General features: G+C 37.9%; 1 protein-coding gene across 9 annotated transcripts in view; it reads right to left on the reverse strand.

Annotated features, from left to right (window-relative positions):
* LOC120523746 (dachshund homolog 1-like) overlaps nt 1–15,044 on the reverse strand; it is a 435,056-nt gene that overhangs the window by 277,199 nt on the left and 142,813 nt on the right. For all 9 annotated transcript variants that reach the window (XM_039745325.1, XM_039745327.1, XM_039745322.1 and 6 more), the window contains exon 2: nt 12,480–12,595. In XM_039745325.1, the coding sequence (XP_039601259.1) occupies nt 12,480–12,595 (116 nt within the window). The remainder of the gene's footprint in view (nt 1–12,479; nt 12,596–15,044) is intronic.

Consider the following 15,044-nt stretch of genomic DNA (forward strand, 5'->3'; position numbering starts at 1 on the left):
AATGTCTTATTAAAAGATCACTTTATATAGATTGTTCAGACACTGCTAGGGAAAATCAAATCAATTTAGCAAAACATGAGGAACAGTGATGGCTCTATTCCTAAGCGGCCAGCTTGCTCACTGGTACTTATCTATAATAACTCTAAAACACTTCCTCAAATAAGTTTACATATGCCTGACACAAAAAAAAAACATCCCATGCTCCCTCAGATAATTCATCTAGGACTGGTACCATTGCTTACTTGCTACTTGTGGACACAAAATGAGCACGGTGAAGGAAGGAAATATAGAGGATAAGTGAACTGCAGTCTCTAGAGATAGTTTGTTAACTGATTAATAGTAACCAGACATCACATAAAATAAGAAGACTAGAATTCTCCATGGGGTATTTTTCCAATTTATACTTTGCCATAATCCTATTTAAGCTCCTGTTATACTATAAAACTTTTCCTAGGGTTTTCAACTATAACCTTCACTTACATATCATTAGCAAGTCGAGATCAGTCACATTGACAAACCATGACAAAATCAAATAGCTCAGACATTGTCTTAAGTATTAGGTATAGACTCCTGTGTATGCGAAAGCTGATAACCGATCAGCACTTGTCCAGAAATAGTCTGCATGCAATGCTGCAACAAGGAAAGAAGAAAAAAGGATGTATTGTACTACAAAAACAAGACCATAGTCTTGTTTGGCTGATACTGTATTTTGTGGTTGTTATACCACGACAGCATAGAATAAAGAAAAATAGAGTGGTGGAGACTGGGGATGAGCTCACCATACCTGATAAAAAATTGTACAGCCACCTGTCAGGCAGCACATGACTGGTTGTCAAAATGTGGTGATGTTACGATACTTTGGAAATTTTAAATCTTTGGGGAAAAGTCATGGGGTAGTCATGATTTTTGGTTGTGTAATCTGGCATCCTCAAGGCAACTAGATCCACCAAAAAATTTGAGCTGCCCACCAACAGAAAGTCATGTAGTGAGAAGGAGAAAGAGAAGCAGCAAAGAGAACATAAAGCAAGAAAGTTATTTATGACAGCTACACTTAATTAACACTCACACAAGGGAAAAGGATACAAATGCTAAACAAGAGATGGATATCCACAACATAATGTACTCTCTATAGTGGTGAATGTAGGACAACTGAACAATATTATGAGCATAAGGATTTACATTCATGTCAGGAAAATGTCATGTGGACATTTGAGGGTGAGGTGACTACAGGAATTTGTTCCTTGAACAAGATTCAGTGTCCTTAAGTTTAATACCTTTGTTGAATGCCTCCTGGAATGATGAGATTTTTTACACAGTAGATATGGGGCGGAGTCAGATGAGTCTGTGATACCCTATTGATGGCCACAGCAAACTGATACAATTTGCAAGTAAAAATCTGAAACAATTACATTTTTATGTGTTAATTTGTTACAGATGAACATTTAGAATGACTGATTGAAAATGGAGCCCCTGGCAGCCAGCACATAAGTTTACTTATCCATATATGAGCCAAATTATTTTCTTACAGAGTTGCATAGAGCTAGAGGCCATCCATGGATCTTCAAGCATATCACAAAAACCTACCATAATATGAATGCTATTCTAATTCAAGCCGTACTTGCAAATGCATCCTCCTCCATTTGGGGTCCACTTTATGAAAATGCAAGCATATGGGAGGAAATCACAACACTAAACACTATGTCACCATATCTCCATTCAAAAATGTACCATGCCCATCAGATGGATATTTAAAAAAGGAAAAAAGACACTAAGCTTGAGTGTATCAGAGGTATTTTCATATGAATTAGCCACACCACTACTTCATACAATAACTAGGTGTATTTGCTACATTCCTAATTTTTCTGCCTTATCTTCATCAACTTCAACAACCTTACATCAGCAAGAAAGAAGAAAAGGCATATCCTTCTAGTTTCAATTATTGTTGGGCACTCAAAGCCAATTCTTTATTTCTACATTAACCTTGTCATCAAACTTTACTTCATCGTTGTCATTTTTGAGGACACCAGAAAGATGAAAACAAGGAAGGAAATTCTGAGCTGAACATTCCATCCAAGTTTTGCAGTTTTAAACTTACATCAATGCCATTTTGATAGATAGATAGATAGATAGATAGATAGATAGATAGATAGATAGATAGATAGATAGATAGATAGATTATTAATCCCCAAGGGGAAATTCACATACTCCAGCAGCAGCATACTGATAACAACAATTAATTAAAGAGCAAAAAAAAAGCAGTGCGAGTTAAAAAAAGCAAGGTGGAGAGTGCGAGGCAGGTATAACAGTCAATAACATTGTATAATATTAATGTTTATCCCCCAGGGTGGAATTGAAGAGTCGCATGGTGTGGGGGAGGAACAATCTCCTCAGTCTGTCAGTGGAGCAGGACGGTAGTCTGTTGCTGAAGCTGCTCCTCTGCCTAGAGATGATACTGTTCAGTGGATGCAGTGGATTCTCCAAGATTGAAAGGAGCCTGCTCAGCGCCCGTCACTATGACACAGATGTCAAACTGTCCAGCTCCTTGCCTACAAATAGAGCCTGCCTTCCTCACCAGTTTGTCTAGGCGTGAGGCATCTCTCTTCTTTATGCTGCCTCCCTAGCACACCACTGCATAGAAGGCGCTCGCCACAACAGTCTGATAGTCAGCATCTTATTGCAGATGTTGAAGGACGCCAGCCTTCTAAGGAAGTTTAGTCGGCTCTGTCCTCTCTTGCACAGAACATCAGTGTTGGCAGTCCAGTCCAATTTATCATCCACCTGTACACCCAGGTATTTATATGTCTGCACTCTCTCTGCACACAATCACCTCTGATGATCACCGGGTCCAGGAGGAGCCTGGGCTTCCTAAAGTACACTACCAGCTCCTTGGTTTTGCTGGTGTTCAGGTGTGGGTGATTTAACAAAGTCCTTGATTAGATTCCTATACTCCTCCTCCTGGCCACTCCTGATGCAGCCCACAATAGCAGTGTCGTCAGCAAACATTTGCACGTGGCAGGACTCCGTGTTGTATTGGAAGTCTGATGTATATAGGTTGAATAGGACCGGAGAAAGTACAGTCCCCTGCGGCGCTCTTGTGCTGCTGACCGCAATGTCAGACCTGCAGTTCCCGAGACGCACATACTGAGGTCTGTCTGTAAGTTAGTCCATGACCCATGCCACCAGGTATAAATCTACTCCCATCTCCATCAGCTTGTCCCTAAGGAGCAGAGGTTGGATGGTGCTGAGGGAGCTAGAGAAGTCCAGAAACATAATTCTTACTGCACCATTACCTCTGTCCAAGTGGGAGAGGGATCGGTGTAGCATGTAGATGATGGCATCCTCCGATCCCACCTTTTCCTGGTATGCAAACTGCTGAGGGTCGAGGGCGTGGCGGACCTGTGGCCTCAGGCGCTGAAGCAGCAGCCGCTCCATGGTCTTCATCACATGTGACATCAGGGCGACAGGCCTGAAGTCATTCAGCTCACCTTTAGGACTGGGGTATTGCAAGATTTTTTCCAAAGCCTCTGGACTCTTCCCTGTTCCAGCCTCAGGTTGAAGATGCACTGTAGAGGACTCCCCAGCTTCAATGCACAGGCCTTCAACAGTCATGGTAGTAATGTAGTAATGTAATGTAGTGGGAAGACGGATAATTGTAAGTCTGCAGTAGCATAAAATGTAAAAGATAATGCAAAACATTTTGGGCAACTCTTGTAATGAATGAAGCCTGTAAGCTTCGGCACAGTGGAGTAGTAAAACTTCCAAGGGGTTTCTGTCGATTTACCATATTTGCCCAACCCCTCCCCGTTTTATTTATCTGACTTAATTTTGTCAGGATTGTATCTGATTTGGCCTTTTGCTTCTACCCTAAAGTAAAATTTAACAGACACTGTTTTAAAATACTGTCTTCAGTAAGTATGTACCTGTAGTTTTTATCCTTTACTGAGGGGCACAGTGCTGCCTTGTATCCTAGGAAACTTTGTGCTTAAGTCTGTGATACACTTCAGGTTCTCTGGCTTTCCTCACATACCCCAAAGATACATATGTTAGTTTAATATCCAACTCTAAACTAACCCTGTGTATGAGTGGATTCTGCGATGGACTGGCATTCTGTCCCTTGCTGGTTCATGCCTTGCACCCAATGCTGCCCTGATAAGCCCACTGTAGGTGAGTGTGCTCAGAGCTAGTTGTAGTGAATATTCAGATTGGTTCCTGCCTTGTACCAGATTCTGTCACAACAGGCCCCTTCTCCTTGTAGCCATGAATTAGACTCAGCAGGTTCAAGAAATAAATTGGAAAATTTTGTTCAATTTGTTAAAATAACTTCAAAGTTATCTGAGCAGATGTATTCTACAACATGGCATTTTGTTTTCACCATTGCTTCTCAATACATTAATTTCCTGGTGTGTCTTAAAATGGCCATTTGACTCTTTCTAAATCTCTCCAGTCATACACCAACCACCCTGTCCTCCTCCTGATAAATAATTCCATAACAAATGCCACCAGAGCACGTTAGCTGTTCTAGACTGAATTTAATAATGAAGCCATACTTTATGAACATACCTGAATGAAGTCTTCATTTTGTAAGAATTTTAATTATTGCTCGGCAATCAATAATATTTAGACAAGCACATATGTAAATACAAGACTGCTTTGTGTTTTAATCAGGCATCTTAAACAGCTTCTAAAAGGTCGCATTTCAGCAAGTGATGGTGTCCCGTTTTAAATTAACTGCATGTGTGGGCACACTCAAGCCATGACTATAACCAGATCTGATGGTTTTCCCGTAACTTAAGTTAAATAGGTTAGATTTTACAAGCCAAACAAATTAAAGGTGCAGGATCAGCACAATGTTTGTATAAGCTTGTGTGGTTAAGACATATAAACTGTAGTAACTATGATAAACAGTAGATGCTATTCACCCACATGAAAAAAAGGATTATCAGCAAAGGTTTGGTCCCGAGTGTCAAATGATTATACTGTAGTAATAAAGAAAGAATCATAAGCCTTTAGCTAAAATGTAACTTGTTTGTTTTTCCCATCATTTAAGTTTAAATCATTTATTTATAGCTGGGTTTGTTGAACATAAATACTGGAGGTAGAAGATTTGTCACTGTCTATGCACATTTATAATCAAAGTATGGAAATGTTCATTAGATCTTGTAGGTATATTGTTTATTTATTTAAAAAAACATTTTTTGAATCTGTAAATGCAGGTCACTCTAACAGTTTTTTGATTATTCTGTTTTTTTCATTATTGGCTCAGTGTTCTGTTTAATTACATTAAAGATGGAGCTGCTTCTTTTTCAGTTATTTCTTAAATAGAAATAGTTGATGGCACAAACAGATGTGTTTTATAGACACCCTGAATTTAGCCTTCGTTCTCTTTAGGCTCATTCGGCCAAATCGGGATGAGAGCTGGACAGATGGCAACCCTAAAGACAAGCATTAAAGGGAAAGTTTATTAATCACCTAGACAACAAGAGAAGAAAAATTCTTGTCAAATGTAAAGAGCCTTTTATTACCCGATTTACTGACTGCTGGTTAAGCACAAAGAATAAAGAGAACTGTTTTCATAAGGGCTGAATAATTTGTACCGAAAGTTGATTGGGTGCAGAAGGAGCTCAGGGGATAGCAAAATGTTGTTTGCTCTTAAGACACCTTTGTACTTTTACTTTTGTTATTTGCATGCTTGTGTCCTAGAGGGTGATTTTTAGAACAATTATTATTTATTTTTGAAACTGTGAGGCAATCACTTATTATCTGCTTAACAATGACAAAAAAATCTGAAGCAGGATAACGGTACCAGAGCAGACACCCACAGGCGTCTTAAGTGCTGGAATCTGACTATTTAAGAAACAACAAAAAGAAAAGGCTGGTCTGTCTTATTAGAGCACAAATCATAATAAAAGATGCTAAAGGCCAAAAAAAGCATCAGTGGTTAATGTTGAATCTTCCGGCGATGAGCTTATTTTAACATCAGCAGGGCCCATCTATATTGAGAAATGAAGTGGATTTAATCAGGTTAATTGTAACACTCTCAAGGCATTAAAAAAAAATTCTCACAAATCTGAAAAGCATTAAACAGTAAATTACTTCACTCAGTTGAAAAAATACAAAGTGGCAGATTATAATGTTTTAATTATGCCCACCAATATGTTTATATAGTCATTTATGTAGATGAAATGGACAAGAACACACAAGTCTACATTTGAATTCATAGAAGCACAGTGTCTACGATAGAGTGCATATAAAAGAATAGAGAGACAACTGCTGGCTCTTAGGCAGAAAATTCATTGGATACGCTTGCAAACATATCATTTGCTTGGTTACAGTGTGTTGCGTTACCATAGAATGTGGAATTTAAACGTGATTTGCACTATGTGAATGCTGTTGATTAAATAAACCTTTACAAGGCAAAACAATTGACATGTGGTCCTGGTAAGTCACAATGAGGGCAAGAAATCACTGAGGAGCTAACATGATGTAGAAAAACATATTAATAACTACTTATTTAAAGAGGAAAAAAAAATGAAACTCTCTGCCCAGAATTAACAAATATAACCTCTAAAATGTGTACATATCTACCACATAAATGTTATTGAATCACTGATTTTACTTTTTTTATCCATCCATTTGTGATCCTGCTTTATCCTAGCAAGACAAGAACCAGCCCTGGTAGGGCACACTCCTCACATATTCACATTCGATCATACCAGTCCAATTTAATTTCTCCAATTAACCTGAAAACGTTTCTCTTTCAGCATTTCATGCATATATACTGTATAGTTGCACAGTGACTAGCTCTGCTGTCTTGAAGCTCCAAAAATGTGGATTTTAGCTTCATGGTCATGTTTAAATTTGCACTTAGTATTTAACTGGGGCTTCCCTCTTAATCTTGTACAGTTCACATATGTAATGAATATTTAACCAACCACTCTAAAATATTCTTAAGTGTAACCAGTAGTATAGGAGGCTAACCTTCCAGCTTTTCCCTTATTATTTGACCAATTAGATCACTAAAATTCAAAATTAGCTAAAAGCTAATCCTAATGAGTGATCACTGTTAGTAGAGGGATATCTCTGCTCTAATACCTGCTTTGGCATTTACCTCTGTCAAAGATTTTCCTGACTTAGTGATTTCATACTTTTTGGTAAGGTACTGTCTGCTACTAATTGGGTTTATGTACAATACCATGGATTGGTTATGTGAACTGCACCCTCTATTCTGAGAGTACCAGACACCTTTTTTGGAGAGAAAAGCCTTTGTGAGGGAATGAGCACCGATAAAAAAAAGAAAAAGAGACTGCAAGATAGAAGAAGCTGGGTGTTCTAGAAGCCAATCTTGCTATCCTTTACTTATGTAAGAAAGCCACTTGCATGGAATTTAGCTTGCTAAAACGCATGCAAGTAACATGTCAACCATATGACATTAAGGAAACTCCTTTTAACAACAACAGATAGATATATCAATCAAGTTCATGCATAACCTCTAAGAACAAGGTTCTACATTAATGTCTTAGGGAAGGTGCGACTAGCACACAAGTCAGAAAGCTCTACTGCACATATGTGTTTAGTTGAAGAGTATGACAGATGAATAACAGAGGGATGCATTGGGAGTAATGCATGAGAAAAACTCTTCAATTACTGGCCTGTTTTGTGCTCATCTTTACTTTCAATTAAAAGTTCCGCTTATTGAGGGAAAGATTAAGACTGAAGATGCAAGTGTCCAAAATCAGGTTCCTTGTGTGGGATTACAGGTTGAAAACTTTGATGATATGGGATGATACTAGAGTATAGCAGCTCTGGATCAAGAGGACTTGAAGGATAGTAGCTAGTAGTGACAATGGACCCTGGGCCAATTCAAACCAAAAAAAAAACCATAAAAAAAAACAAATAAAAGAGGCATACTGGAAATACACTTTGGTAAGACAAGGTAGGCTTAAACAACAGACATAGAGGAATTATATTCCTCATATGACCCAAAACACTTGGGTGAATACCACAGATCCATAAACTGTTGGAAAGAGGTACCTTCCAGACCTATAACCAATGAGACCCTCAACAGTAGTGCAAAAAATGAGATTAGATTATTTTTTAAAGATATCATTGTGAAATTTCATAAAAATATGTAAGTAATGATAGAAATGTTCACCACCACCTAAGAAAATCTGGATACAGTTTTGATTCAGTGTTGAGGTGGCTCCTAGGGTAGAGCTTGTATGTGCTCAGCATATTTAAATAGATCTCCATTCAGAAGCTTCAATTTACACCCACAAACCAAACACATTCTCTCGCGACACTTATTGTGTATCAATTTCTCCATTGTTTTCTGGGTAATATTTATGTATACCCTATAATAGACTGGAATTTGATGTGGATGGGTTAAACGTCTGACTAGATGGTTTCCCACTAAGCCTCCACTATCTAACTCTGACAAAATGATGTAAACTGTTAATGTATATTTTTTCACACAGAGCATATTTAAACAATAATAGTGGTTACAGTGAAAATTTTCTATTTAGAACAGTTATCTTTTGTTTTTGTCCTTGAATTGAAAACATTTTAAAAAATCAATGGATTTGCATTGTAAGAGAAAAATAACACTATTAAGACGCCACCGTGATTGTGTGACTGATATTCTGAGATGTATTGTCTATTTTTACTGTGTGTTATTTATTGTGTACCTCTAATTTCCTGTTTTACTTAACTGTGTGCTTCTTAGCTATGGATCTACTCCCAGGAAAAACTAGATATTCAATAATTTAAGTGAATGAATGTATACAGCACTTTACAGCTACTTTATAACTCTAGGAATTTTATTTGAATTATGGCATAGTCTCCATATGTACATTAGCATGCTCTATAATACACTGGAAGCCCCATCTAGGGTTGGTTCCAGTCTTACTTTTGATAGTCCTGGGATTGGACCTTGCATCTACACAATTGTGTAATAGTACCTATAATCTCTTACTGAACACACATGACACTCTAATAAACCTGGCTTGATAAAGAAGTAAGAAAAATAAGAAAACACCCACCATCTGCTGGGCTACATTTTGTTGGACACAATAACCCATTACTAGAAGTGAATCTTATATTTATTACAGATGAGAGGAGGGGCTGACATGTGAAAGACAGGAAATGAAAAAAAAAATCAAATAATGTGTTTATATTTTTGAGTAGTTATCCTAAATACATGATGTTTAATTAATTGAAAACTCTTAATTTGCCCGATCTGAGTTTCTGTATGCATGTTCCCCACAGTGGACCGGTGCCCCATCCACTTAAGATTTCTGTTCACCTGCCAGTGCAGCTAGGATGGGCTCTTGCCCCTGCATGCCAGAACTGGATTAAGCAGTTTAAATGAAGGAATGAATGAATGAGTATCTTTGCATCAAGCGAGGAGTAGACCATGGTGGTCTTTGTCAGGGATGTAATGGTGCATCATCAGCCCATGGCATAGGGGAGCTGGAAATTCACACCAATTTGGACAATGAAAATAATGAATGGCATGTCCCTCAACAATGAATGCAATGACAATAATACATCTGCTACATTTGCTTAAGCAGGAATGTTTTGTTAAAAATATATCGTAAGAATCTTGGATAATTCTTTCTGTATTTCCATATTTGAATCACTTATTCATTAATTAGCGGAATCTGCATCACACAGTGAAATAAAGTGCAGAGAGTTCACTGGCAACCTTATGGTTTACAATGAAATGCCTAAACCAATAAGTCAAAAGTAACACTTCTTGAGTATAACAAACCCAAAATTAATTCAGAGCTGAAATGGAGCATTAGTTCATTAGTTTGTCACATGGTACATTCATTCATTTAATGATCAAATGCAAAGCTTAGGGATACTGAGCTTTGCAACAGCTTGCTTTTAGACTAGGAAGAGGAAAATATCACTGCCAGTGAAAATCCTCACTGACATAGGAAGAACAAATTAATGTCTCACATAAAGCACGGGAGCCCATATTTAAACTTAATCTTGCTCTGTGAATTGTTTAGCATTTTATTTTTTCATTCAAAATCAGGTTCTAAAGCCAAATGAAGGGGAAAAATGTGTTTTAAAATAAAAAAATTATTGTGCACTGAACTCATCAATTAAAAAAAAAAGCCTTCCTAGAAGTATGTATGTACAGTATTTCTATATGTTTTTAAAGCAACTGGTGATTGAAAGCAGCTGCTTTTAGAGTTGAATAACAGTTTAATAAAATACGCCTCTTAGCAGACTTTCTAATTTAAGATTAATATCCAAAGCTTTTTAATCTAAACAGCGCAATAATTTATAAAAGGAAATACTAACAGTAGTTAGAGATTTAATCTTAATTTAGCAGTAATAATAATGAAGGCAATGGCTGCTATTTTTCAGTGTTGGCTTCTCTAATAATACATTTGCAGCAGAACAAGAACAATAACATCTTTAACAATTTACTAACAAATCCATTTAAGAGTGTCATTAGAATTATAGCTGGCAAAGTGATCATTGCTGCTTTCTCAAAGCTCCTGAGTTCTGGGTTCACATCCCAGCACAGTCACTACCTGTGTGGAGTTTGCAGGTTATTCTCATAATTCAGTGTTTTCTGTATGCTAGTTTTCCTCCCACAACTACAAACATGCATTTTAGATTAGCTGGTAACTCTAAATTGTCCCTAATTTAGTGAGTGTGTGGGTTGTGTGTGACTGACAATGCTTCATATAGGTATTCCTGTCTTGAACCCCATGCAACCTAGAATAGGCACTAGCCACCACAAACATGAACTGAATTAGATGGGTGTGAAAATGGATGGAAAGATGAACTGAGATTACAAATAGTTAAAACAAAACTTGTAAAATGAGCCATTGCATCCATACGTCCATTACTAAGCCGGCTTACTCCAGTTATATGGTTGTGAGAGCCAAAGCAAGGCAGGCTTTGGATTTAAGGACAAAGACAGTCTGGACATGTTTTATTTATTTAATATTGTACCTACTTTATAGTTGCAGCACATCAGTACACAGTGATTTGTCTTAGAAAATGAACTGACAATATTATCTACTTGTCTTCAGTTGGATTGTAATTCTGGTTATCGTCAGACTTTTCCACCTATTTTATTTTTTTTTTCAAAAGTTAGGACTTTCAATACAAGCTTTAGAACAACAATTTTATATGTTTGAGCCATATTAATTTCATCCAGTAGTGACATCTTCAAAAAATCAAATGCATTTTCAAGAGATGCAAGCCTGTCAATGTAGATGTGGAGTCTCCTTTGCTTCCCTAAAAATTGTAATACTGTTGTGTTTATCTTATCTGGTGTTTTAGCAATGCTTCAATAAGTACTGCTATTCAAATATAGAAGTAATAATACACTAAAGCGGGAGGCACTGTGGCACAGTGGTAGCACTCCTGCCTTGTAGTTAGGAGACCTGGGTTGGCTTCCCGGGTCCTCCCTGCGTGGAGTTTGCAAGTTCTCCCCGTGTCTGTGTGGGTTTACTCCGGTTCTCCGGTTTCCTCCGACAGTCCAAAGACATGCAGGTTAGGTGTATTGGCGATCCTAAATTGTCCCCAGTGTATGCTTGATGTGTGGGTGGGTGTGTGTGTGTGTGTGTGTGCCCTGCAGGGGGCTGGCACCCTGCCCGGGGTTTGTTCCTGCCTTGCACCCTGTGTTGGCTGGCACTGGCTCCAGCAGACCCCCGTGACCCTGTGTTAGGATATTGCGGGTTGGAAGATGACTGACTGACTGAATACACTAAAGCCTTTATGTGTGGGTGGAGTGGTGGCTCTAAGGCTAGGGATCTGCACTGGTAATTGGAAGGTTGCCGGTTCGAATCCCGTAAACGCCAAAAATGACTCTACTTCATTGGGCCCTTGAGCAAGGCCCTTAACTTGCAATTGCTCCATCCTGGGAATAACGTCCATATGCATCCAGCCCTGCAAGTAGGCCCTCCAACCTGCTGGGAAAACTTGGGGGTTTGTGGCAGAATTGGCACTCCAGCCACTGCAAAAAACCTCACACTGGTTCCATTCCATCTGAACTTGTGTGGTGCTGAGGGGTCACCTGTTGAATGGCTACACTTGGGTCCCAATCCTGAGTTGGTTTGTCATGTGGTGGGTGCGGCAATATGCTGTATCAGTGCATGCTCCTAACCTCTCTCTCTCTCTTTATGTGACATTGGGAATGACCCAACTAATCTGAAATTGTGAGATCCATTGTTGTCTCAAATCAAATATTTCAATTACATGATCACAAGTGGGCAGGAGCTGCACTGGATACAAGACAGGAACAAACATCTGATCCCCAATCACAGTGGGACATTAAGTGCATGCACACATCTTTGAGATATGGAAGTAAAAGCTCAGAAAAAAAATCTGGCTATGATTTGAACCCAGTCTCCTAGAGGTTTGAGGCAGCAATTATTCTGTTAGAATTAAATTTCAAAGTGGCCACCTTTGTAGGTTCCTGTTGGTTAAAGAAGTCATAACCCACTCACCTGTAGGGGGAATCATTCCTGGAGACATGAGGCCTGGGACGGTGTGCGGCATGATATGAGGATTTTCAGGGGATGTGACACTCTGTGTCCTTTTTGGAGGCCTCCCGGGTCTGGAGCTGGATAGAAAAAATTTCAAACAGAAAGGAAACTATAAATGTAAAGAATAAGGAATGACAGAAAGTTAACTTTAGATTTACCACATTTTATTAAATGTGAGCACATGTTCAGCAAATAATATTTTTTTCCAAGGACAGTTGCTTTTGCAGTTAGAAGTAATAGACTTTCAGTACTAATTAGATTACATGCTGAATTCATTTCCTTCATTGAAGATCAACCACTTTTGATGCATAATTCATTGCCAGCACCTCGTTACCTGCTCCTTGGTATTAATATCCAGACAATGTTTGAATTGCCTCGTTTGCATATGCTAAAATTCTGCACACAGCTTTCAGCTTGAAAATTACATGTTAACTTGTAATAATTATTGCAGTCAGGCTGCTATTGATTTATGAGACTTTTAAAAACCAAATATGTGTAGTTCTTGTAATGAATGATATTTTAAGGTTCTTCAGGAAATTAAAAGGCAATGGCCGCCTAAGGAAATGTTCTGCTTGTTTGATTTAATACTACAGTTAGCTGGAAGGTGGTATGAAAGAGTGATTCAGACCTGTAGTACATTTCTGATATGTTTTATTACTTCACAAGATTGGCCTAGTATCTAGATGATAAATGACAATACAAGCCTAATCTGGAATAAAAGGGCTCTCCAGTGCCTTTCTTTTCATTTTTTTTTAAACATTATCAAGTTTGTTTTTAGCTTAACCCTGATGGTGTGAAATCTCAGCAGATGTTATTGGTATTTACTGCACCAACAGGGACGAGGTGACATATTCTCAGTAAAGAAGAAACAAGGCAGGCAGTGGCTCCATTAACTTTGAAGGAACACTAATTTGCAGCAATGTAGAAATTAGACCTGATTCTTAGTTTTATGAAAATCAGATAAGATCAAATCATCATATTTAAAGCATCTCACAGTGCATCAAAGCATATAAAATTTACAATGCCTTGGTGTCTCAGCAGTGTACAGTTATGGTACATAATGCACTTTACTATAACAAATGAATCTTTGTATTTTGTTTAGTCACACTTTTAATAATACTTTGAAAATGTCAGATTCATGTTGATTACCCTGCTGGATGTTACGTTATATCCATGAATAGGTGGTAGAGTGGCACAGCGGTTAGCACTGCTTTCCCAGTGCTCTGTGATTCTAGCTTTGAGTTCTGTTTATGTGAATTTTGCTTATTCTCCTTGTATTAATGTGAGGGTTCTCTGATTTCCCAAACAGGATTTGAGTGACCTTGGGTGAGTTGGGTTAGTTTGCTCTTAGTTACTGAATGGTTCCTGAGTATAAAAAGGTTTAAATCCATGTAATTGTGTTGACAATTGAGCTGATATACAAATCCATACATTGTTAAGTTATTTTTAATAGATGGATGTTATGAATATTTACTAGTACTGAGACTCTGAACAACTATGAGCTCTGCAACTGGCTTAACATCAACAACTACTGGGGACCTGCTCTCCAGAATTATTTATCTTTCCATACATTTGCTACATGTTTTCAGGAAAACAGCTGAATGTCTTAAAAGACCCATCCATCCATAACATTTTCTAAACCACATATTAAATTTAGGGTCATATGGAGGCACTGGCTATCTTGGCAGTATTAGGCATAATACCCTGAGTAAAATGCCTATGCATTGAAAGGCACACTCATACTCACACATACACATGCACGCACACACACACATACATACACTGACTTATATTTGGCCAATTTATAGGTGCAAATTACTTAAATTAAATAAGAATGGTGTGTACTTCTTTTAGGAGATGGATAGATAGATAGATAGATAGATAGATAGATAGATAGATAGATAGATAGATAGATAGATAGATAGATAGATAGATAGATAGATAGATAGATAGATAGATAGATAGATAGATTATTCTTCTTTCCCAAAAACAAAAGCCAAGAGTTTTTCTTTCAAATTTATAAAGTGAATTTAATATTTCAGCTGTAGCATTTTTATAAACAGACTCTAATATGGGGAGGAGTATCCCAGGGTGCCCATACATTTAACACTTCTACAGATACATGCATGAAATAAATTTGGTTCACACGTAAAACATATTAAAGCAATACACAGTGGTCTCGGCCAAAATTCTTTACCACAATGCCTGACTTTGCAGCAGTGCAACTGAATCTGAACCCACAGAGTTTCAAGTTCATAAGTTCAACATCTGGCTCACTATATGGCAGCAAGCCAACCACTTTGCAACTTGTATTTTTTTTTCAAGATTATGAAGTGATACTTGTCTTAACAGTGGTGTAGAAGATAGAAACTGATTGATTGTGATCTACCAGTGATGTAAAGGCTTAAAGATTAATAAGCAGTTGCAACAACTGCTTATGCTGTAATTACTGCAATTATGATTGCACAGTCACAGACAGCAAAACCAAACCACGCTAATGAAATCTGATTGAGAACACAGAAGCTG

Source organism: Polypterus senegalus, chromosome 2 (assembly GCF_016835505.1).
Source record: "Polypterus senegalus isolate Bchr_013 chromosome 2, ASM1683550v1, whole genome shotgun sequence".
In the NCBI taxonomy this organism is placed as follows: domain Eukaryota; kingdom Metazoa; phylum Chordata; class Cladistia; order Polypteriformes; family Polypteridae; genus Polypterus; species Polypterus senegalus.